Source organism: Saimiri boliviensis, chromosome 1, assembly GCF_048565385.1.
Source record: "Saimiri boliviensis isolate mSaiBol1 chromosome 1, mSaiBol1.pri, whole genome shotgun sequence".
Lineage (NCBI taxonomy): Eukaryota > Metazoa > Chordata > Mammalia > Primates > Cebidae > Saimiri > Saimiri boliviensis.
The window spans coordinates 104512832-104539040 of record NC_133449.1 but is presented as its reverse complement, the minus strand read 5'-3'; the positions used below and the strand labels follow the sequence as shown (position 1 = coordinate 104539040).

Below are 26209 nucleotides of genomic sequence, written 5' to 3'. Positions count from 1 at the left end.
ACACCATTGCACTCCAGCCTGGGCAACAGAGCAAGACTCTGTCTCCAAAAAAAAAAAAAAAAAAGCCTCAGTGGCTCACACCTGTAATCCCAGCACTTTGGGAGGCCAAGGCGGGTGGATCATCTGAGTTTAAGAGTTCAAGACCAGCCTGGCCAGCATTGTGAAACCCTCTCTCTACTAAAAGTACAAAAATCAGTTGGGTGTGGCAATGCACACCTGTGGTCCCAGCTATTCGGGAGGCTGAGGCTGAGAATGGCTTGAACCTGGAAGGCGGAGGTTGCAGTGAGCCAAGATTGGGCCACTGTGCTCCAGCCTGGGTGAGTGAGACTCCCTCTCAAGAAATAAATAAAAATTAATGTCAGAGAAGAGTAGAGAAGTGAGAGGTATACTTGTGATTAAATAGGTGATTGCTGCATCATATAAAGGCTGCTTCCATTCCCAATCACCATGAAAGAAATAATTATTTTTCTGCTTCTCAGCCAAGTTAACCACCCCATTCAGCCCCTCCCCTTTCTTCATTGTAGTCTCTAACTTTCCTGGTACTAGTTCACTGATACTTTGTTTGGGTGTGTTTTAAGCTCTCAGATAAGATGATGGCACATATGTTATCAAGAATAGCAGAGTAAAATGGTTTGTCTGTTTAACTTTTAAACCCAGCTTTTTTTTTTTTTTTTTTTTTTGGAGACAGAGTCTTACTCTGTCACCAGGCGCCAGGCTGGAGTGCAGTGGCACAACCTCGGCTCACTACAACCTCCGCCTCCTGGGTTCAAGCAATTCTCCTGCCTCAGCCTCCCAAGTAGCTGGGACCACAGGCGCGCCACCATGCCCAGCTAATTTTTTTTTTTTTGTAGTAGAGACGGGGTATCACCATGTTGGCCAGGATGGTCTCAATCTCTTGACCTCGTGATCTGCCCGCCTCGGCCTCCCAAAGTGGTGGGATTACATGCGTGAGCCACCGTGCCCGGCCTAAACCCAGCTTGTATTCTAAAAGAATTAATAACTTCTGTTCATTTGGCTAGTGTCCTGCATCTAGTAAAAACTACTTAGTTTTTTCTTTCATTCTCAGGAAAAACTGATGGCTTTTCTTTTCAAGACAGTCTTGCTCTGTCACCCAGACTGGAGTGCAGTGGTGTGATCATAGCTCACTGCAGCCTGGGCTCAGGCGATCCTCCCACCTCAGCTCCCCCAGCTGCAGCAGTCGAAGGAGACCCAGGGGCCAGGTCAGGGACTGAGGGGACCGATGGTGGGGGACCCCAGGCCTGAGGACGATGTAGTGGTGGTGGTGATGGTTGTCTGGGTTACTGTCACTGGCATGGCAGTGGTCTTGGCAGAGGAACCCACGGAGAAAGATCTGGTGGTGGAAACAAGATCTCACTAGGTTGTCTAGGCTGGCCTTGAACTCTTGGGCTCAAATGATTCTCTTGGCTCTGCTGCCCCAAGTGCTGGGATTACTGGTGTAAGCAACTGTGCCTGACTTGATTACTTATAATTGCTTTTTTCCCCCTCCCTGTCCTAGTGTCATTTAGCATTCTCTATAGTCAGAATACTAGACTAAGTTTTTCAGTCAACATTTTTCTGATTTAAAGGTGTATTGGCTGGACACAGTGGCCCACATTGTAATCCCAGCACTTTGGGAGGCCGAGGTGGGCAGATTACCTAAGTCAGGAGTTTGAGACCAGCCTGGCTAACATGGTAAAACTCTGTTTCTACTAAAATTACAAAAATTGGTATCAGTCGCTCATGCCTGTAATCCCAGCACTTTGGGAGGCCGAGGTGGCAGATAACCTGAGGTCAGGAGTTCGAGACCAGCCTGGCCAACATGGTGAAACCTCATTTCCACTAAAAATACAAAAAATTCGGCCGGGCGCGGTGGCTCAAGCCTGTAATCCCAGCACTTTGGGAGGCCGAGGCGGGTGGATCACGAGTTCAAGAGATGGAGACCATCCTGGTCAACATGGTGAAACCCCGTCTCTACTAAAAATACAAAAATTAGCTGGGCGTGGTGGCGCCTGTCTGTAATCCCAGCTTGGGAGGCTGAGGCAGGAGAATTGCTTGAACCCAGGAGGCGGAGGTTGCGGTGATCCAAGATCGCGCCATTGCACTCCAGCCTTGGTACAAGAGCGAAACTCCGTCTCCAAAAAAAAAAAATAAATAAATACAAAAAATTAGCCAGATGTGGTGGTGGAGAGGCTGAGGCAGGAGAGTTGCTTGAACCTGGGAGGCAGAGGTGGCAGTGAGCTGAGATCGTGCCATTGCACTCCAGCTTGGGCAACAAGTGAAACTCCGTCTTAAAAAAAAAAAAAAAATTGAGCCGGGCACAGTGGCTTACGCCTGTAATCCCAGCACTTTGGGAGGCCGAGGTGGGTGGATCACAAGGTCAAGAGATTGAGACCACCCTGGCCAAAATGGTGAAACCCCGTCTCTACTAAAATACAAAAGTGAGCTGGGCGTGGTGGTGCGTGCCTGTAGTCCCAGCTACTTGGGAGGCCTGAGGCAGGAGAACTGCTTGAACTCGGGAGGCGGAAGTTGCAGTGAGCCGTGATCACACCACTGCACTCTAGCCTGGAGCCTAGTGACAGAGCAAGACTGTCTCAAAACAAACAAAAAATTAGCTGAGCATAGTGGTGTATGCCGTAATCTTAGCTACTCAAGAGGCTGAGGCAGGAGAATTGCTTGAACCTGGGAGGTGGAGGTTGCAGTGGCCAGGATTGTGCCACTGCACTTCAGCCTGGGTGTCAGAGCAAGAGTCTGTCTAAAAAATAAATAAATAAATAAATAAGGCCAGGTGGGATGGCTCATGCCTGTAATCCCAGCACTTTTGGAGGCTGAGGCTGGTGGATCTCCAGAGGTCAGGAGTTTGAGACCAGCCTGATCAATATGGTGAAACCCCGTTGCTACTAAAATACAAAAATTAGCTGGCATGGTGGCATGCGCCTGTAGTTTCACTTACTCAGGAGACTGAGACAAGGGAATTACTTGACGCTAGGAGGCAGAGGTTGCAGTGAGCCGAGATCACGCCACTGTACTCCAGCCTGGGCGACACAGTGAGACTTATCTCAAAAACAACAACAAAAACAGATACATAGAGAGGCCAGGCATGGTGACTCTACGTCAGTAATCACAGCACTTTGGGAGGCTGAGGTGGGTGGATTACTTGAGCTCAGGAGTTTGAGACCACCCTGACCAATATGGTGAAACCCTGTCTCTACTAAAAATAAAAAATTAGCTGGGCATGGTGGTGCACCTGTTTTCCTGGCTACTTGGGAGGCTAAGGAATGAGAATCACTTGAACCCAGGAGGCGGAGGTTGCAGTGAGCCGAGATCGCACCACTGCATTTCAGCCTGGATGACAAAGTGCAACTCTATCTGGAGAAAAAGAATCATATATGTATATATAAAAATATATATTTTATATAATATATATTATATATTTTATATATATAAAGAGAAAGCTGCAAGGTATCTTTTGTTTTCTTTTAAAATGTTGTTTTTTTTTTTTTTTTGAGACGGAGTTTCGCTCTTGTTACCCAGGCTGGAGTGCAATGGCGCGATCTCGGCTCACCGCAACCTCCGCCTCCTGGGCTCAGGCAATTCTCCTGCCTCAGCCTCCTAAGTAGCTGAGATTACAGGCACGCGCCACCACGCCCAGCTAGTTTTTTGTATTTTTAGTAGAGATGGGGTTTCACCATGTTGACCAGGATGGTCTCGATCTCTCGACCTCGTGATCCACCCGTCTCGGCCTCCCAAAGTGCTGGAATTACAGGCTTGAGCCACCGCGCCCGGCTAAAATGTTTTATAATTTCAACTTTTATTTTAGATTCGCGGGGTACATGTGCAAGTTTTTTTGTGTGTACATGGGTATATTGTGTGATACTGAAGTTTGGGGGTACAGTTGTTCTCATCACTCAGATAAAGAGCATAGTACCCAATAAATTGTCTTTCAGCCCTTACCCTGTTTTCTCCCTCCTATCGTAGTCTCCAAGGTCTATTGTTATGTTTATGTCCATGTGTACCCAATGTGTAGCTTCCACTTAATAAGTTTATGAGAACATGCAGTAGTTGGTTTTCTGTTCATGCCTTAAATCTCTTAGGATAATGATATCCAGCTGCATCCATGTTGCTATAAAGGACATGATTTCATTCTTTTTTATGGCTGTTTGTTCCCTGCCTTCTCATGATGTCTGAGGATTTGTATCGACTTCTGTTAGGCCATTTGTTAGGTGCCCTTTATGTTGACTTTTGGAATTTCTGTGGCTTATAAAAGTTCATGGGGTTTTAGAGCTGCTATTAATGTTTCTCACCAAGAGAATGCAGACAGACTTCTGATCTCCACAGGAAATAAGCTAGGGTTTTTAGCAATCAGTCGCCCCTTGTAATGGAAAGTAAAGTAGTATATTAAACAGAAAGTTGCTGGTTTAGTTATAAAATAGACTGCTAGAAATCATTCTTTTCTACTGTCTTATTCTCAGTACACATGGATTATTCTTAGTATAATAACCAGTCTTCTTAACTGACTAAACTCTGCAGTGGTAAATATAACTGGTTATTTTGGTGGTTTTCCTTTGGAAATTGTCTGACGTATTTGCTATGTAATCATAATCATAGGTGATAAACTACTAAACTTTAATGTCTTCAAAAATTAATGTATTCACAATTAGCTTCTATTTTTACGTGGCAGGATTTAAAAATACCTAACCTGTAATTGTGCCTTTGGGAATTTTAATTTTTCTCTATTTTCTTCATTAATGTTTATTATTCTCTATTTTTCTCTATGGTGGTTCATGCCTGTAATCTCAGCACTTTGGGAGGCCAAGGTGGAAGGATCACTTGAGCTTAGGACCAGACTAGGCAATATAATGAGATATCATCTATGTAAAATAAAATTTAATAAAATTAACCAAGTATGGTGGCACATGCCCGTAGTCCCAGCCAACTGGGAGGCTGAGGTGGGAGGATCACTTGAACCCAGGATGTCAAGGCTGCAGTGAGCCATGATTGTGCCGCTGAACTCCAGTCTGCTCAATAGGGCAGACCTGTCTCAAAAAAAAAAAAAAAGTAGGAATTGACATAGGCTAGGTACAGTGGTCATGCCTATGTTCCCAGCACTTTGTGGGGGCTGAGGTGGGAGGATCTCTTGAGCCCAGGGGTTCAAGAAAAGCCTGGGCAACATAGTGAAACTTTGTCTTTACCCCCCCCAAAAAAAAAAAAAAAAAAGTGATGCAAAGAACAATAAAGGTAAATTCAAAAAGTTAGGTTTTCATTTGGCATATAAGCAGTGTTTTGTTTTTCCATATTACCTTCCTGCTCTTGTCCTATACGGGAACTATTTATACCTGTTTCACCGGAGAGTGACACTGATAATTCCTGTTTGTCTAACACTGTTTTGTATTTATTGCTATAGAGACTACAGAAATAAAAGGCATAGTTCCCGCCCTCAAAAAGCTAATATTGGAGGGGGAAGGCACATAGAACATTATGCTGCAGTTAAAACTTTCGGTCAGTTTGCACTGGTCAAGGTTGAGATGGCTTTGATAGTGAAAGTGACCTGAGCTGGGAGGGGACAAGACAGCAGTTACTGGTATGGAAGATGCCTAGCAGAAAGTAGTCAAAGGTGAGGTTAGGTGGGTGGAAGGGAATGGGAACAAACTGTACAGAGCTCTGGGAGCTAAGATGGAGAATTTGGACCTGATTCAGTAAGCACCAACAATCAGAATTTTTGAGCCTCATTTTTGGAAGGTTTTGTGTGGCATCAATATTCTTGACAGAACAAGACTGACCAGCCTGCAAAGCTGTTCTGTCTCTTCCTACTACCCTCCCCCCTCCGTCCTTTGACTCACCCCACACTCCTGGCTCCAAGCCATTGTCCTGCCTCAGCTTCCCAAGTAGCTGGAACTATAGGTACAAACCACCACGCCTCCTTGTTCTGTTTCTTTTTTACTCTTTCTTTTTCATTCCTGGATTTAGTCAGTCACCACCTTCTGTCAACCGATTGCTACCTTCATCCTATAGAAATCTAATACTTTATCAGAGAAGTCATTTTTGTGGGGAAAACTTACCAAAGGTTTAGATAAGATAGATTCTAGGAATCTAATTAGCAATCTAGGAAGCTGAAAAAGCATATATTGTTGAGTTAACTTTGTTGAATGCCTTCTTGGCTGGCCTATAAGGATACAGGGGACTGCATTTGGCTCATGCATATGTTGTTTGATTGGGTTTTTATGAAAGCCTATGAAATGGGTACTGTTATTATCCTTATTTTATAGAAAAGAAAACTGTGGCGAGAAGGTAGTATATCTCACCCCAGGTCACACTGCTAATTAGAAAAAACAGAATTGGATCTCTCTTTTTTTTTTTTTGAGACGGAGTTTTGCTCTTGTTACCCAGGCTGGAATGCAGTGGCACTATCTCGGCTCACCACAACCTCCGCCTCCTGGGTTCAGGCAATTCTCCTGCCTCAGCCTCCTGAGTAGCTGGGATTACAGGCACACGCCACCATGCCCAGCTAATTTTTTATATTTTTTAGTAGAGACAGGGTTTCACCATGTTGACCAGGATGGTCTCGATCCCTTGACCTTGTGATCCACCCGCCTCGGCCTCCTAAAGTGCTGGGATGCCCAGCTAATTTTTTTGTATTTTTAGTAGAGACGGGGTTTCACCATGTTGACCAGGATGGTCTCGATCTCTCGACCTCATGATCCACCCGCCTCAGCCTCCCAAAGTGCTGGGATTACAGGCTTGAGCCACCGCGCCCAGCTGGATCTTTGATTCTTAACAGTGAATACATTCTGCCTGTCCTCCCTTTTTAAATATGGAACAAACATTTTCTCCATATTAAGTATTATAATAAAGCACTATTTTTAATGTCTACATTATATTCCATTTTGTGTATATATAGTGATTTACTTCTCTTATGGTTGGAATTTTAGGTTGTTTATAATTATTCACTTTAATAATGTCTTTATAATCTGTGTTTGTATAATCTGGGCATAATGTATAAAGTAGAATTACCAGATCACAATTTCAATATTTTAAAAGTTCTCGATTCACACCACCAATTACCTTCAGTAGAATTATACTAATTTCACTGCACGAACGCCAACATTGAGGATAATTCTTTTTTTTTTTTTTTTTTTTTTTTGGAGACAGTCTCGCACTGTCGCTTGGGCTGGAGTGCAATGGCACAATCTATCTTTTTTTTTTTTTTTTTTTTTTTTTTCTTGAGGCGGAGTTTCGCTCGTTACCCAGGCTGGAGTGCAATGGCGCGATCTCGGCTCACCACAACCTCCGCCTCCTGGGTTCAGGCAACTCTCCTGCCTCAGCCTCCTGAGTAGCTGGGATTACAGGCACGCACCACCATGCCCAGCTAATTTTTTGTATTTTTAGTAGAGACGGGGTTTCACCATGTTGACCACGTTGGTCTCGATCTCTTGACCTCGTGATCCACCCGCCTCGGCCTCTCAAAAGTGCTGAGATTACAGGCTTGAGCCACCGCGCCCGGCCGGCACAATCTATCTTAATCTTAGCTCACTGCAACCTCCACCTCCTGGGTTCATGTGATTCTCCTACCTCAGCCTCCGAAGTAGCTGGGATTACAGGTGCACACCACCATACCTGGCTACTTTTTTGTATTTTTCATAGAGACTGTGTTGGCCAGGCTGGTTTCGAACTCCTGACCTCATGATCTGCCCACTTCAGCCTCTCAAAGTGCTGGGATTACAGGCGTGAGCCGCTGTGCCTGGTGTGGTTTTTTTTTTTTTTTTTTTTTTTCTTGAGACAATCTCACTCTGTCTCCAGGCTGGAGTGCAGTGGCTTGATCTCGGCTCACTGCAACCTCCACCTCCCACGTTCAAGGGATTCTCCTGCCTCAGCCTCCTGAGTAGCTGGGATTACAGGCATCTGGCACCACATCCAGCTAATTTTTGTATTTTTGGTAAAGACAGGGCTTCAGCATATTGACCAGGCTGGTCATGAACTCCTGACCTCAAATGATCTGCTTCCTGGCTTCCCAAGTGTTGGGATTACAGGTGTGAGCCACTATTCCTGGCCAATGCTTTTTTTTTAAGAGACAGAGCCTTGCTCTGTTGCCCTGGCTGGAGTGCAGTGGGAGTGCAGTGGTGCAATCTTGGCTCACTGCAGCCTCCACTTCCCAGGTTCAAGGAATGCTCTGCCTCAGCCTCCTAAGTAGCTGGGATTACAGGCCCCTGCCACCACATCTGGCTAATTTTTGTATTTTTAGTAGAGACAGGGTTTTACCATCTTGGTCAGGCTCGTCTTGAACTCCTGACCACATGAGCCACCACACCCATCCTGGCCAATGCTTCTTTATTTCATACAACATATATATTCCAAAGGGATTAAAGATAACTCAGTTTTCTTCCAAATAGTTACCTGTTTTTCTGGTTCCTTTTATTCAACAATCTTCTTTTTCCTACTGATTTAAAATTACAACTTTTTTATTTGCTAGAGTTCGTTTCTGGATTTTCTCTTCTGTTTAAATTGTCTGCCTATGGTAGTAAGCAGTACCGCATTGTATGAATTATTGTGGCTTTATGGATATAGATAATAGCATCCTTAGTGAGGTTTTTTTAAATGCCTCCTGGACGAGTTTGGGGCTGGAGGGGAGGAGTTGTTTTCTCTCCTCTCCCCAACTTTTTTTTTTTTTTAAGACCTTACTTCACTTTATTGCCCAGGCCAGAGTACAGAGGCCACTCACTGTAGCCTTAACCTTCTGGACTCCAGCGATCCTCTCACGTCAGCCTCACAGGTAACTGGGACTACAGGCGTCCACCACCACACCTGGCTAAATTTTAAAAGTTTTTGTAGAGACAGTGTCCTACTGTGTTACCCAGGCCTGGTCTCAGACTCCTGGGCTCAAGTAGTTCACCCTCCTCAGCCTTCCAAATTCCTGGCAATCAGGCATGCCACTGCACCTGGCCAGTGGAAGAGTTTTGTAATCCTCAAAGAGACCCTGTACGTTTTCAGTTCATGTTTTTCTTTTTCTGTATTTTTTTTATGTTTCTGTATATTTTTCTATATTTCAGTAGTTTATTGAATAAGTATATACACTTTAAAGTTTGTAGCCCATCTTTGTCCAGAAAGAACTTGAAGAAATCTATAGAAAATACAGATAATAAATGATATAAATAAACTAGAAAATACAAATTATAATAGAAATGTATTACGTGGTTTGAGAGGCCACAAATTAAGATGTGGCCAGCTTAAAAAAAAAAGGCAGTATAATCCTGTTAATGTAGGTTTCACAATAAAAGAAAAAACAAATCCCTTGAAGGAAAGCTTTTCCAAGTATTTAACTCCCAATGCAATTTCTCCCACTTATCCTTTAGTGTAAGCTAAGACATGATGCCAAAGTGAAACTCGGTAAAAGCAGTCTTGTAGGGGATCAGGCCATGTGGCCCAAGTATACCCAGCTTTCTGATGGTCTGGCACAATTCTTCGATAAAGCCTAGACTAGAATGCTGAATTCCACAGAGAGGTCAAGTCAGATAAGGACAGAAAGCCTTGGAGGATTTACCAGTTAAGGGCCATTGCTGGCCTCAGAGCAGCTCCATAAAGTATTGGGGAACAGAAATCAAACTGGTGAGTAGAAGGTAAGAGCAAGTGTGGAGTTGAGCATGGTAGGAAAAAAAGAGATGACAGATACTAAATCGTGCAATAGGGTTGAGGGGAGTTTTTTTTTTTTTTGAGACGGAGTTTCGCTCTTGTTACCCAGGCTGGAGTGCAATGGCGCGATCTCGGCTCACCGCAACCTCCGCCTCCTGGGTTCAGGCAATTCTCCTGCCTCAGCCTCCTGAGTAGCTGGGATTACAGGCATGTGCCACCATGCCCAGCTATTTTTTTGCATTTTTAGTAGAGACGGGGTTTCACCATGTTGACCAGGATGGTCTTGATTTGTTGACCTCGTGATCCACCCGCCTCGGCCTCCCAAAGTGCTGGGATTACAGGCTTGAGCCACCGTGCCCGGCCCGAGGGGAGTTTTAAATGGACAACATTTAAGCAACATAGAGCTATCTAAGAAGTCGCTGAAGCAAGAGAAGGAAGGGCTGGCTCATGCAGCTTGCTCTCCAGAGATGCAGGCCCTTGGGGTCCCTGTGTTGGAGGCTAGGCCCTTGTCACACACTCACCAGTCAGCAAGGGCAGGGAAGCACTCTGATGCCAGTTTTCTTTCCTTTTAGCAAACCTTTATTCCTGATTGCCTGGATTGCTCTTAGTCTGAAGGAATCTCCTGTTGATCCTCTACAGAGAAGTTGACTGAATAGCAAAATGTTTTTTATCTAAGCTTCACTTTTTCACCTAGATGGTAGAGAAACACAGTAAGGACCTGGTCTTTGGAACTCCATTTTATGGTGATACCACAGGCCAGACAATTAACCCATCCACTTTACCAAGCTCATTTAGTTGGTTAGTGTGGATTGGGTATACTTGAGTTGAAGATGACAGCCAAACAATCATAGAGAGATCCTTTAGTGAAACTGGAATTACACTTATAGATTGGAACGATCTTTGTGTAGAAACAATGGAAGTTAAAAGGCTAGTACAAGGGTTGGTGTGCTCAGGGAGGCTGATGAAAGAGTGCTAAGAGTCAAAGGGAGCCAGGGGAGGAAAGAGGCTTATAAAGGAAGAATAGGAAGAATATGAGTTCCATTTTTGTCAGATGCCAGAGAAACTGAGATTGAAGATGAAGGAAAAGCCTTTGGGTTGGCTCTGGTTGTTCTTGATGGGGTTAGTACCTGTGGACCAAACAAAAGGACCACAGAGGGCTAAGGAGGGAGTTGAGTCCTTTTTAATAGGGACAGATAGGGCCGGGCACGGTGGATCACGAGGTTAGGAGATCGAGACCATCCTTGCTAGCACGGTGAAACCCTGTCTCGACTAAAAATACAAAAAATTAGCTGGGCATGATGGCACTTGCCTATAGTCCCAGCTACTTGGAAGACTGAGGCAGGAGAATCGCTTGAAACTGGGAGGCAGAGGTTTCAGTGAGCTAAGATCATGCCACTACACTCCATCCTGGGCGACAGAGCGAGACTCCATCTCAAAAATTATATTTATATATATATATGTATTTTAATTTATTTTATTTTTTGTGGACAGGGTCTTACTTACTCTGTTGCCCAGGCTGGGGAGTGCAATGGTGTGATAGCTCATTGTAACCTCTGCATCCTGAGCTCAAATGATCCTCCTGCCCCATCCTCCCAAGTAGCTGGGACTATAGGCATACACCACTATGCCTGTTTTTTGTAGAGATGGTATTTCACCATGTTGCCCAAGCTGGTCTAAGACCTGAGTAGATGCTGTTGTTTCATGGACCTTATGCCACGCGCACACGCGTGTGTGTGTGTGTGTGTGTGTGTGTGTGTGTGTGTGTGTTTACAGTGAGACACTGCTCTTGTCAGCTCAACCCCTTGGAAACACAATTGGTTTCAGTTTTTACTCTTTTGTGCCACTTTTTCTACCTGGTTTATAGTTCTGTGACCTCTTTTTGGTTGGACTTGGTTACTTTCAAGCAATTTTTAAGATTTTAAGTTTTCAAATTCACACCAGAGACCAGATGGATTTTTTTTTTTCCATCCTCTTCAGATTGTAGCATCAAATTATGTGCTACAAAATCTTGGAGACAACAAAAATTGTTTTCCCTCCGCCAGTTTTATTATTGAGGATATTTAAATAGCCTGGGATTACGTAGTGACTCTGGCAGGGTCACCACATTTGCATTCACAGCTTGTGAGTTTTTCGTTCTTTGATGCCTTTTCTGAGAATGTCATTCTGAAGCAAATTGGGCTTTTTCTCTGTTCCCTAACTCCAGACATTTGGATTCATTCCCTTTGCAGGGATACTAACTTTTGGGACTTTTTAGGGACTGAAAAACTTTCTTTAAAAATTTTTTTTAGTTGTGTAGTTTTGAGTGACTACAAAAAGAGACGGAGTTTCACTCTTGTTACCCAGGCTGGAGTGCAATGGCGCGATCTCGGCTCACCGCAACCTCCGCCTCCTGGGTTCAGGCAATTCTCCTGCCTCAGCCTCCTGAGTAGCTGGGATTACAGGCATGTGCCACCATGCCCAGCTAATTTTTTGTATTTTTAGTAGAGATGGGGTTTCACCATGTTGACCAGGATGGTCTCGATCTCTCGACCTCGTGATCCACCCACCTCGGCCTCCCAAAGTGCTGGGATTACAGGCTTGAGCCACTGCGTCCGGCCAAAAAAAAATTCTTAATGGGGAAACAGTAATAGTATAATGTTAAATTGCAAAATCTAATTCTGTGGGTCAAAGGTGGGACCTGACATTCTGTGTTTCTAAGAAGGTCCAAGGTTATGCCGGTGTTGCTGGTCCTCAGACCATACTTTGAGTAACAAAAGTACAAAACTCTGCTGGTCCAGTACAGAAGCCCCTAGCCTCATGTTGCTGTTGAGAATTTAGAGTGTGACTGGTTCACATTAAGGCATACTGTAAGTGTAAAATATTCCTGGGCACGATGACACATAACTGTAATCTCTGCACTTTGGGAGTCCACAATGGAATAGTTGCTTGAGGCTGGGAGCTCAGGACCAGCCTGGGCAACATCGTGAGACCTCACCTCTACAAAAAAAATTACAAAATAAAAAAATTAAATGCCAGGAGTTACGGCTCATGCCTGTAATCTCAGCACTTTGGGAGGCTGAGGCAGGCAGATCACTTGAGCCCAAGAGTTCGAGACCAGTTTGGGCAACATGGTGAGACCCCACCTCTGATAATCCAAAAAAAAATTAGCTTGGTGCTTTGGTATGAACCTGTAGTCCAGCTACATGGGAGGCTGAAGTGGGAAAAGCACCTGAGCCCAGGAAGTCCAGGCTGTGATGAACCATGACCATTCTACTGCACTCCAGCCTGGGCAACAAACAAAACCCTGCCAAAAAAAAAAAAAATTAGTTGAGCATGGTGGCATGCACCTGTAGTCCTAGCTACTTGGGAGACTGAGGCAGGAGGATCACTGGAACCCAGGAATTAGAGGTTGCAGTGAGCTGTGATCATGCCACTGCACTCTGATCTGGGCAACAGAGCAAGTCTGTCTCTCAAATATAACAATAATTTTTAAAATTGATTAAACCTTGAAATGATATTTTGAACATATTGGGCTAAGTAAGATAAATTACTAAAATTGATTTCACCTGTTTTTTTTTTTTTTAACTTTTTAATATGAATTTTTTTTTTTTGAGACTGAGTTTCGCTCACCACAACCTCCGTCTCCTGGGTTCAAGCAATTCTCTTGCCTCAGCCTCCTGAGTAGCTGGAATCACAGGCACGTGCCACCATGCCCAGCTAATTTTTTGTATTTTTAGTAGAAACAGGTTTTCACCATGTTGACCGGGATGGTCTCGATCTCTTGACCTCGTGATCCACCCGCCTCGGCCTCCCAAAGTGCTGGGATTACAGGCTTGAGCCACCGTGCCCGGCCAATATGAAATTTTTTTTACTTAAAATTACATATAGTGTGGCTTGTTTGTGGCTTGCATTGTATTTCTGTTGAACAGTGCCAGTGTTGAGAATTTTTATCCTAAAAATAATCTGTCTGAACAGTACGTGTGTATAAAATTAGTTGTAGTTAGGAGATTATGCTTAGTCTTTCACAATCAGAAGTATCAATGAGGTAGTAAAAATGCTAGCACTTAAGACATTTTTAATTTTTAGGCAAGTTATAAAGCATTCAACAGATGTTCTTTAATCCTCAACTTCTGTAGTAACATTTTGTTACATTTGTCCCCATTGTCATGGAACAGCATAGTAAGAGGCCTTTCCATTGGATATTGTAGTATTTTCTCTTGGTTGTTAAGAACAAGGGACTAATGAAAGAAGGTAATGGCAGAATAAACCAAACTGGCAACCCAACAACCTCAGGAGTTTTCTATGAGCCTTGTTTTTGTTCCAGGCAGATGGTCGGGTTTGCTGAATCAGTCCAGAAATGTACATTGCTTCAAGCCTGGCTTTTGCCCTCAAAGAGCTTTCACACCCAACTGGGAAAATAGATCATTTTGAGAATTTTTTTTTTTTTTTTTTTGGAGAGTCTTGCTCTGTCACCCAGACTGGAGTGTAGTGGCACAATCTTGGCTCACTGTGACCTCCACCTCCCCAGTTCAAGCAATTCTTCTGCCTCAGCCTCCCGAGTACCTGAGACTACAGGCATGCGCCACTTTGCCCAGCTAATTTTTGTATTTTTAGTAGAATCAGGTTTTCACCCTGTTGGCCAGGATGGTCTCAATCTCTTGACGTCATGATCCGCCTGCCTCGGCCTCCCAAAGTGTTGGAATGACAGGTGTGAGCCACTGCGCCCAGCCCATTTTGAGAAAATTTTAAATGCTAAACTGTGTCCTTACTTTATCAGAAACACATTGGGAGCAAAGTAATGGCCACAAGAACCTTAGAAACCTTTGTTGTGCCAAGGATAAACTCTGAAAGGAGTGGATTAGACATAAAGTACAGAGTAAAACAGGGAGATGACGGGGAACTGTATCCAGATAAAAAGACAAACAGCTTGACCGAAGGGGAAAGTTCTAGAGGGCAAGAGATTAATCGGAATAGGTTATCGTAAGGTCAGGTATTGAGGGGCCTTGTGAGCCCAAAGTGGATGCTAAGTGCAACATACATTTTTTGCAAAACACCCTTTTTGAGGAAAGTAAGTACTGTTCTTTGTGAAATGAATGAATCTTTACTTCTCTGTCCAGAAAGCATAAGTGGTTTTACATTGCCAGCGTCTGAGGTACAGTCTTTGTATTTTATTCAAGACTGTCCAAACTGTGGGGGCAACCAGCACATCTTTTGCTTGTTTTACTACCCTCTTCTCTGTCCTGTGCTTTAAGCCAGTTCTTTTTCTTATTCATAATTAATTCCCACATGTATGTATTCTACCCAAAAATCCAAATCCTTCCCCTACAGAATATACCCTCTGCCCCTATACTGCCAAATGCCTTTAAATGTCCGCCTTTAAATGTCCTGTTCATGTTTCAGGGTTCCATTCAAATTCCACATTTATGAAGCATTTTTCTATCACATCTTGTTATGTTATCCTTCTCCAAACCTACCTAATTTCACCTTGAACCATTGTACTACCTATTTTGTCCTTTATGTTAGACAGTAACTCCTATAATGTAGGACCAGGCCTTGCCCATCTCTCTAGTTCTTTTTTTTTTTTTTTTTTTTTTTTTTTTTTTGAGACGGAGTTTCGCTCTCGTTACCCAGGCTGGAGTGCAATGGCACGATCTCGGCTCACCGCAACCTCCGCCTCCTGGGTTCAGGCAATTCTCCTGCCTCAGCCTCCTGAGTAGCTGGGATTACAGGCACGAGCCACCATGCCCAGCTAATTTTTTGTATTTTTAGTAGAGACGGGGTTTCACCATGTTGACCAGGATGGTCTTGATTTGTTGACCTCATGATCCACCCGCCTCGGCCTCCCAAAGTGCTGGGATTACAGGCTTGAGCCACCGCGCCCGGCCAACTCTCTAGTTCTTATACTGCCTAACAGGTGCTCCTGGCATAAGGAGTCTCCTCTGACTGCCAACATGGATACAATGTTAAGATGTCTGGACAGAATTGGAAAGGAGTGTCTCTAATAGAAGTAGCAAAAACTTTGTTTCAGCTGTATTCTTGGCCAAAAATACAAAACTTTTTTTTTTTTTTTTCGGGGAGACACAGTTTCACTCTGTCACCCAGGCTACAGGCTAGAGTGCAATGGCACTCGGCTCACCACAATCTCTGCCACCCCGGTTCAATCGAGTCCCGTGTCTCAGCCTTCCAAGTAGCTGGGATTACAGGCACACTCCACCACACCCAGCTATAAATTTTATTATTATTATTATTTGATACAGAGGCTTGCTCTGCTGCTCTGGTTGGAGGAAGTATAGTGGCATGATCCCGATTCACTGCAACTTCCACCTCCCAGGTTCAAGCAGTTCTGCCTCAGCTTCCCGAGTAGCTGGGATTACAGGCATGTGCCACCCCACCTGGCTAATTTTTGTATTTTTAGTAAAGACAAGGTTTTGCCATGTTGGCCAGCTTGTCTGGCTCTCCTGATTTCAAGTGATTCCACCTGCCTCAGCCTCCCAAAATGCTGAGATTATAGGTGTGAGCCACTGCACCTGGCCTAAATTTTAATTTTGAAGTAACCTAAGTTTGTATGCACTTGTGGGTTTTGTTAGATCAGTTTATTGCCTTGAAGTAGATGATTGTTCACAACTATTTTACTTTTTTTTTTTTTTTTTAAGATGAAGTCTCACTCTGTTACTTTGGCTGCAGTGCAGTGGTGGCACGATTTTGGCTCACTGCAGCCTCCACCTCCCCAGTTCAAGTAATTCTGCCTCAGTTTCCCAAGTAGCTGGGATTTACAGGCATGTGCTACCACACTGGCTAATTCTTGTATTTTTATCTTTATTTACTTACTTATTTAGAGATGAAGTCTCGCTCTCTAGCCCAGGCTGGGGTGCACTGGCTGGGATTACAGGCGACCATCACCATGCTGAGCTAACTTTCTGTATTAAAGTAGAAATGGGGTTTCACCGTGTTGGCCAGGCTGGTCTCGAACTTTTGACCTCAAGTGATCCACCATCCTTAGCCTCCCAAAGTGCTGGGATTACAGGCATTAGCCGCTACACTGCCTGGCCTGACTTATTTTACTTTTTTTTTTCTTTCTTTTTCTTTTTTTTTAAGAGATGGGATTTTACCGTGTTGGCCAGGATGGTCTCCAACTCCTGACCTCAGGTGATGCACTTGCCTTGGCCTCCCAAAGTGCTGGAATTACGGGCGTGAGCCAACATGCCCAGCCCTTATTTTGCTCTTACTTAGGTAACGTCATTCACAAGATTTTTGTTTGTTCTTTTGTTTTGTTTTTTTGGGGGGGATGGAGTTTTGCTCGTTACCCAGGCTGGAGTGCAATGGCGCAATCTCGGCTCACCTCAACCTCCGCCTCCTGGGTTCAGGCAATTCTCCTGCCTCAGCCTCCTGAGTAGCTAGGATTACAGGCACACGCCACCATGCCCAGCTAATTTTTTGTATTTTTTTTTTTTTTTTAGTAGAGATGGGATTTCACTATGTTAACCAGGATGGTCTTGATCTCTTGACCTTGTGATCCACCCACCTTGGCCTCCCAAAGTGCTGGGATTACAGGCGTGAGCTGCGTGACTGGCCCTGTTTTTTGTTTTTGAGACAGTCTCACTCTTGCCCAGGCTGGAATGCATGGGCATGTTCTCAGCTTACTATGACATCTACCTCCAGGGTTCAAGCTATTCTCATGCCTCAGCCTCTCAAGTAGCTAGGATTACAGGTGTGTGCCACCATGCCTGGCTAATTTTTGTATTTTTAGTAGAGATGCAGTTTCGCCATGTAAGCCAGGCTTGTCTTGAACTCCTGGCCTCAACTGATCCACCAGCTGTGGCCTCCCAAAGTGTTGGGATTACAGGCATGAGCCGATGTGCCTGGCCCATTCACAAGATTTAAGAGCCAAAAACTATGAATTGGCTGATTTGTTTTCTGTTTTCTATTGTATATTCAATTTGGTTGGCGTTAATTGAGTACATACCAACCTCGGCACAGTGCTAAAGAGTAAAAACCACTTGTTAGATGTGGTTCTTATCCTGAGGAAAGTCATGATCTCATTGAGGGGCTATGGGGAGAGATACCAAGTTGATGGTATGACATGGGGCATTTTGTGTGGTGTCTACAAGCAGGGCCATTGCAGTCTAAATCTAAGTTCTGAGTTTGGCTTCAAAAAACTTTGACAGAGATGGGAAAATGGGGAACTGCTACTCAGTGGGTATAAAGTTTTAGTTAATGCAAGATAAATAAGTTCTAGAGATCTGCTACACAACATAGTTCCTATGTTAATCATGCACTTTGAATTATGTTGAGGATGGATCTCATGATAAATGTTATCACCAAAAAAAATACAAGGAAATGTTGGAGGTACGTTTAGTACTTTGTAGTAATAGTATCACAGATATATGCATATGTCCAAATTCATCAAAATGTATACATTAAATACATGTAAGCTTTTTGTATGTCAATTATATTTTAATCAGGCTTTATTTGTTTATTTATTTGAGATGGAGTTTTGCTTTTGTTGCCCAGGCTGCAGTGCAATAGCTTGATATTGGCTCGCCACAACCTCTGCCCCCTGGGTTCAAGCGATTCTTCTGCCTCAGCCTCCCAAGTAGCTGGGATTACAAGCATGCGCCACCATGCCTAGCTAATTTTGTATTTTTAGTAAAAAGGGGGTTTTTCCGCCGGGTGTGGTGGCTCAAGCCTGTAATCCCAGCACTTTGGGAGGCCAAGGCGGGTGGATCATGAGGTCAAGAGATCGAGACCATCCTGGTCAACATGGTGAAACCCCGTCTCTACTAAAAATACAAAAAATTAGCTGGGCATGGTGGCGTGTGCCTGTAATCCCAGCTACTCAGGAGGCTGAGGCAGGAGAATTGCCTGAACCCAGGAGGCGGAGGTTGCGGTCAGCCAAGATCGCGCCATTGCACTCCAGCCTGGGTAACAAGAGCAAAACGTCTCAAAAAAAAAAAAGGTGGGGGAGGTGGTTTCCATGTTGGTCAGGCTGGTCTCGAACTCCCGACCTTAGGTGATCCATCTGCCTCGGCCTTCGAACGTGCTGGGATTACAGGCATGAGCCACTGTGCCTGTCTACCTTAATAAAGCTTTTTATAAAACATTGGCATGGCCAGGTACAGTGGCTCACACATGTAATTCCAGCACTTTGGGAGGCCTAGGTGGGAGGATTGCTTGAGCCCAGGGGTTCAAGGCCTGCTTAGAAACATGGCAAGACCCCATCTTTGCAGAAAATTAAGCTAATTCACATGTGCATTATCTCACATCGGTGTCATTTTTTGTGATGAGAACACTTAAAAATCAACTTTCAGTTATCTTCAGGTATACATTATTATTAACTATAATAGTCATGTTATACAATAGATCTCTTGAACTTATGCCCACTGACTGAAATTTTATGTCATTTGACCAGTGTCTTCCCCACTACATGCATAAGATTTAAACTAGTTTTGTTAGTAATTCTTTAATATCATCAGATATCCAGTTGAAATTTCTAATTGTCTTGTGTCACATTTTTTTTCACCATTTATTGGTTTGAATCAGGATCCAAAGAATCATTCATTGTGATTGATTACTGTCTCAAGACTCTTTTCTCTGTTTCAGAGTGTCTCATTCGCAGTGCTCTTGACATCTTGAGCCTGATAGTTCTTTGTGGTGGAGAACTGACCTGTGCTTTAGAGGATGCTTAATAGCATCTCTAGCCTCCACCCACTAGATATCAGTAGCACATCCCAGCCCAGTAGGGACAACCAAAAATGTCTTAGCCAGATGTTCCTAGAGGCAAGTCACCCCAGGCTGAGAACCAGTGATCTACTGGTTCTCCCTCCAATCTTCCCTTATATTCTTCTTGTTATTTATTTGCAGGAAGAAACTGAATATAATCTTGTAGTGTTTCCCTCAGTATGGATATCACTGACTTAATCCCTGTACTGTAATTTAACACCCTCAATCACCAATTTTCTGTTAATTGGGGTTGGAACTAGAGACTTGATTGGTTTCAGAGGTTTTGGGTTTGTTTGACAAGATTGCTTTATAGGTTGTGTTTTTTTCTTCCATCAAGAGGCACATAATGTCTGTTGTGTCTTTTTTAATATTAACCATTGAGGCCTGATTCATTCACCATGGTCTTTTTGTTTAAAAATGTATGTTTTTATTTAGACATGCTTTGCTTTACATAACCATCTGTGTTCTCCCTTAATAAAGGAAGGGGAAATGGAAGGTGAGGCAGTCGAAGCCATTGTGGAGGAGTCCGAAACTTTTATTAAAGGAAAAGAGAGAAAAACTTACCAGAGACGCCGGGAAGGGGGCCAGGAAGAAGATGCCTGCCACCTACCCCAAAACCAGACAGATGGGGGTGAGGTGGTCCAGGATGTCAACAGCAGTGTACAGATGGTAATGATGGAACAGTTGGACCCCACCCTTCTTCAGATGAAGACTGAAGTAATGGAGGGTACAGTGGCTCCAGAAGCAGAGGCTGCTGTGGACGATACCCAGATTATAACTTTACAGGTTGTAAATATGGAGGAACAGCCCATAAACATAGGAGAGCTTCAGCTTGTTCAAGTACCTGTTCCTGTGACTGTACCTGTTGCTACTACTTCAGTAGAAGAACTCCAGGGGGCTTATGAGAATGAAGTGTCTAAAGAGGGCCTTGCGGAAAGTGAACCCATGATATGCCACACCTTACCCTTGCCTGAAGGTTTTCAGGTGGTTAAAGTGGGGGCCAATGGAGAGGTGGAGACACTAGAACAAGGGGAACTTCCACCCCAGGAAGATCCTAGTTGGCAAAAAGACCCAGACTATCAGCCACCAGCCAAAAAAACAAAGAAAACCAAAAAGAGCAAACTGCGTTACACAGAGGAGGGCAAAGATGTGGATGTGTCTGTCTATGATTTTGAGGAAGAACAGCAGGAGGGTCTGCTATCAGAGGTTAATGCAGAGAAAGTGGTTGGTAATATGAAGCCTCCAAAGCCAACAAAAATTAAAAAGAAAGGTAAAACAAGTTTATCATAGTGGTTTTATAAAACCATTTTGGGATAAGCACACAGCACAGTGCACATGCACATTGTTTTACATTAACTGTAATTGTAAAAGGTGGTTATGTGGGTACCACTCTTTAAAATCAGTCTGAAAGAAGTTTTTTCCAGATTGAGTGCTCTTCTTTTAATCCTAAAGAAGAAGTAAATGTATTAGTAACATGGGAATTATGACTTAATATGACTTATATTGGTTTTGTTATTAAAAGCTAATAAAATATATTTGTAGAAATTTAAGATAAGGATTAATCTTAACACTTTGAAAATCTGCAGCAAGTAAGTGTTTTATTTTGCATATAGGTGTAAAGAAGACATTCCAGTGTGAGCTTTGCAGTTACACTTGTCCACGGCGTTCAAATTTGGATCGTCACATGAAAAGCCACACTGATGAGAGACCACACAAGTGCCATCTCTGCGGCAGGGCATTCAGAACAGTCACCCTCCTGAGGAATCACCTTAACACACACACAGGTGCTGCTGGATGAGAATGTTGGGGACTACAACAGCAAATGTTCAGACTTGGCTTTTTAGTATCATTCAAGCTCACTCTAGCGAGAATTTAAAGGAAGTTTTTATTATTTTTTATGATGTCCTTTTTGTAATCTTGATTTTACTGTAAACATTTGGACTTAGTTATTATTGACAAATGTAAAGAAAATTTAATGAAAAGTAACAACGCCCTATTTCTTTAAAAATGTCTCAAGCAATATGAGGAAGAATATTAGAAATAGAAGTGATGGCCTGGCGCGGTGGCTCACACCTGTAATCCCAGCACTTTGGGAGGCCAAGGCAGGTGGATTACCTGAGGAGTTCGAGACCAGCCAGGTGTAGCCCTGTCTTTTAAAAAACAAAATTTAAAAAGAAATAGAAGTGACATCCTACCTTTTATTTTAAAAAATAAAAATAAAAAAGGCCAGACACAGTGACTGATGCCTGTAATCCCAGCACTTTGAAAAAGCTAAGGCAGGTGGATCACTTGAGACCAGAAGTTGGATACCAGCCTGGCCAACATGGCGAAACTCCATCTGTCTACTAGAAACACATAACATTATCCAGGTGTGGTGACGGGTGCCTGTAATCCCAGCTACTCAGGAGGCTAAGGCAGGAGAATAGTTTGAAACCCAGGAGGCAGGTGTTGCAGTGAGCCAAGATTGCACCATTACACTCCAGCCTGGGCGACAGAGTGAGACTCTATCTCAAAAACAAAATAAAAAGACATTTTTTGTTTCTGGTTGTTTCACATCAAGGAAGATAAGTAATTTCAGAATGGAAAACTTAAGGCATTATTCTAAAAATTCACACATTTGTTTGAGCACCTTACGTACTTCACTGTTCAGTTATTCTGATACTAGCCTTATGGTGGCTGTGGCCAGGTTCCAAGAGGTCTCTAAAGTGGAGGGACTCTGTGTACTAAACCTGTTTTTAAGCTCCTCTGGGCTGTTTATCTCAGTGTAGGCACTTGGCTACAAGTCTTCTCACATGATTTTTCATGCAGAATAACTTTCTTCTATTCATATTCTCGACTTCATTTTATATGACAACTCCTGTTTTTGTTTTTTAGGCTTTTAAAAATTTCTAATGATGCTGGGCACTGTGGCACATGCCTGTAGTCCCAGCTACTCGGGAGGCTGAGGTGGGAGAATCACTTGACAAGTTGTGGGCTGTAGTGCGCTATGCCGATTGGGTGTCCGCAGTAAGTTCGGCATCAGTATGGTGACCTCCCAGGAACGAGGGACCACCAGGTTGCCTAAGGAGTGGTGAACCAGCCCAGGTCAGAAATGGAGCAGGTCAAAACTCTTGTGCTGATCAGTTTTTGGATCGCGCCTGTGAATAGCCACTGCACTCCAGCCTGGGCAACATAGCAAGACCCCGTCTCTTTAAAAAATAAAAAATTTTTAAAAAGAAAAAAATTTCTAATGACAACTTTTGTTTTAGATTTTTTGTGCTGGCTGTCCAGTGACCATGATCAAGTAGGTGTTAATCACAAACAGTATGCTGTACATGAGTGCATTCTTCACTAATGTGACTTAGTAACTTCTTAACTTCTCCCCAATTTCTACTCAGACACTTGATAATATGCTTTATTTGGTACTTTGAAAACACTAGGATGAGGCATATGACTAAATAAAAGTAACTAGGTAATCCCAGCACTTTGGGAGGCCAGTGGGTGTATGTCACTTGAGGACAGGAGTTTGAGACCAGCCTGGCCAGAATGGCAAAACCTCCTCTCTACTAACAATACAAAAATCAGCTGGGTGTGGTGGTGCACACCTGTAAACCCAGCTACTTGGGTGGCTAAGGCAGGACAATCACTTGAATGCGGGAGGCAGAGGTTGCATTAAGCCAGGATCGTGCCACTGCACTCCAGCCTAGGTGACAGAGCAAGACTCTGCCTTACAAAATAAATAAATAAATAACTGGCCCCGTAACAGGACTACCCAAGATGGGTGTGCCTTGATGTCAGTTTTCTCTGTCTAATCTCCAGCTTTGAAAATAAGAGGTGTAGTCTGTCTGGGTTACTCAGATTTGGCAGGACTGATCCCTACCAACAAAACCCTCAAGAGCAGAGGCATGATACACCAAGAGTATCGTTTTATGGTGAGAATTACACCTTTTTATGTTCCAGATGCAGTTGTATTGCATTCTAGGAGGTGCCTTTGCCTTTGTTAAGATCCTGTATTGGCCAAATGTGGTGGCTCTTGTGTATAATCCCAGCACTTTGAGAGGCTGAGGCGGGTGGATCACCTCAGGTCAGGAGTTCAAGACCATCCTAGCCAATGTGGCAAAACCCCGTCTCTACTAAAAATAAAAGAATTAGCCGGGAGTGGTGGCATGTGCCTGTAGTCCCAGCAGCTACTCGGAAAGCTGAAACAGGACTCACTTGAATCCAGGAAGCAGAAGTTGTGGTGAGTGGAGATCACACCACTGCACTCCAGCCTGGACGACAGAGGAAGACTCTGTTTTTAAAAAAAAAAAAAAAAAAAGGCCAGGCGCAGTGGCTCAAGCTTGTAATCCCAGCATTTTGGGAGGCTGAGGCGGGTGGATCACGAGGTCAAGAGATTGAGACCATCTTGGTCAACATGGTGAAACCCCGTCTCTACTAAAAATACAAAAAATTAGCTGGGCATGGTGGCACGTGCCTGTAATCCCAGCTACTCAGGAGACTGAGGCAGGAGAATGCCTGAACCCAGGAGGCAGAGGTTGTGGTGAGCCAAGATCGCGCCATTGCACTCCAGCCTGGGTAACGAGTGAAAATCCGTCTCAAAAAAAAAAAAAAAAAAACAAAACAAAAATGCTGTAGCAATCGAAAGCTGACTTGGTAAAAATGGGCCTTGATGGCTGGGCATGGTGGCTCACAACTGTAATCTCCACACCTGGGGAGGCTGAGGTGGGCGGATCACTTGAGGTCAGGAGTTTGAGACCAGTCTCGTCAATATGGTGAAATCCCATCTCCACTAGAAATATAAAAATTAGCCAGGTGTGGTGGCATGCACCTGTATTCCCAGCTACTTGGGAGGCTGAGGCAGAAGAATTGCTTCAACCTGAAAGGCATAGATTGTAGTGAGCCAAAATCATGCCACTGCACTACAGCTTGGGTGACAGAGCAAGATAATTCATGTCAAAAAAGGAAAAAAGGAGGCTAGGGCCTCGAGCAAAGGGATGTAGCTGGTCATGTAATACAGCCATGGAAATCCCTGCCCCACAGCAGTGACCACTTCTTTGCTAATTGCCATGCTTATGTCTGTCAGAAGCAGGCCTCTTTCTCCCCTGGCTAGTACTAGGCAAATACCAGCATTTATTTATTTTATTTTTATTTTTTTATTTTTAAAGAGGTGAGGTCTCACTATGTTGGCCAGGCTGGTCTTCAACTCCTGACCTCAGGTGATCCACTCGCCTTGGCCTCCCAAAGTTCTGGGATTACATGCATGAGCCACTGTGCCCAGCCTAATTGTTATGTTTTTTGAGACAGAGTCTCACTCTGTTGCCAGGCTGGAGTGCAGTGGCGCGATCTTGGCTCACTGCGACCTCCGCCTCCTGCGTTCAAGTGATTCTCCTCCTCAGCCTCCTGAATAGCTGGAACTACAGGCACCCACCACCACACCCAGGTAATTTTTACATTTTTAGTAGAGACGAGGTTTTACCATGTTGGCCAAAATGGTCTCAATCTTGACCTCGTGATCTGACTGCCTTGGATCACCAGGAATTACAGGTGTGAGCCACTGCACCTGGCCACTGGCATTTATTTTTTAGCTTACTTGGTTTTGAAAGAAGACCAGGCATAGTGGCTCACACCTGTAATCCTAGCATTTTGGGAGGCCGAGGCAGGAGGATTGCTTGAGTCCAGGAGTTTGAAACAAGACTGGGCAACATGACAAAATATAAAAAAGCCAGGCGTGGTGTTACAAAACTGTAGTCTCAGCTACTGGAAAAGCTGAAGTAGAAGGATCTCTTGAGTCTGGGAAATCAACGCTATAGTGTGTCTTGATCATATCACTGCACTCCAGCTGAGCAGCAGAGGAAGACCCTGTCTCAAAAACACAAAGAAACGAAAACTGGATCCTACTTTTTATTCTCTTGTTAATTATTTTACTTATCTGTATTACCAGAGTATATACACTTTTCACAGGAAGAATTCTGTGCTTTACTGTGGATCCTTAGTGGTACTAAAGAAGCAAATTGAATGAACAAAAGAACATTTCTTGGAATTGCTTAGTTTTTATTGTATTCCAGTTTTTATTGCTCTCCAGCATTTTCTTCATTGTCAAAGAGAATCATTTCTTCAGATGGCTGGTTCCATTCATTACATTGTGGCTCTTCCTAATTCTGTTCTCAAAGGCAGCCTTCCTTTGGTTTTAGTGTTTGGGACTATTTTGCTGTCACCCCTTACCTGCTGCCCACAATTACAGATGATTTACTAGTCTGTGAAACTAGCACTGCATTGTGCTGTCAGTTTTGCCTCTAAGATTACTTCAGAGAAAGACAACAAGAAATGTAGAGTGTGTATTATTCATAAAAATGTTTAAATATTGGATGAATTGACATTCAGAATGATCACAGCATATTGGACATAGATATTTGAAAATAATTTGTTTAAATCACATAAAAGACAATACTATGTAAAGCCTGTGATAAGCCTCTGAAATCCCTTATCATGACAGATATATACAGAAAACAAGCTGTATGCTTGTGTTTTATTTTAGAGATGGAGTTTCGCTTTTGTTGCCCAGGCTGGAGTACAGTGGCACTATCTCAGCTCACTATAACCTGCGCCTCCTGGGTTTAAGCGATTCTTCTGCCGCAGTTTCCTGAGTAGCTGGGATTACAGGCATGTGCCACCACAACCATCTCATTTTGTATTTTTAGTGGAGACAAGTGTTTCTCCATGTTGGTCAGGCTGGTCTCCAACTCCCCATCTCAGGTGATCCATCTGCTTCGGCCTCTCAGAGTGCTGGCATTATTAGGGTAAGCCTCTGCACCTAGCCTGCTTGTGTTTTTAAAAGAAAATTTCAGAATATGGACAGCCCAGTGGCTCTATGTTTATAGTCATAAAACAGATCTGTTTTGCAAAAGGATCT

At 43.6% G+C, this 26209-nt stretch overlaps 1 protein-coding gene across 1 annotated transcript in view; it reads left to right on the top strand.

The window, feature by feature from the left end:
- Positions 1 to 26209, top strand: part of CTCF (CCCTC-binding factor) — an 82892-nt gene that overhangs the window by 29096 nt on the left and 27587 nt on the right. The window contains exons 3-4 of the mRNA XM_039477850.2: positions 19801 to 20590; positions 20934 to 21104. Coding sequence (XP_039333784.1) covers positions 19810 to 20590; positions 20934 to 21104 — 952 coding nt within the window. The 5' untranslated portion in view covers positions 19801 to 19809. The remainder of the gene's footprint in view (positions 1 to 19800; positions 20591 to 20933; positions 21105 to 26209) is intronic.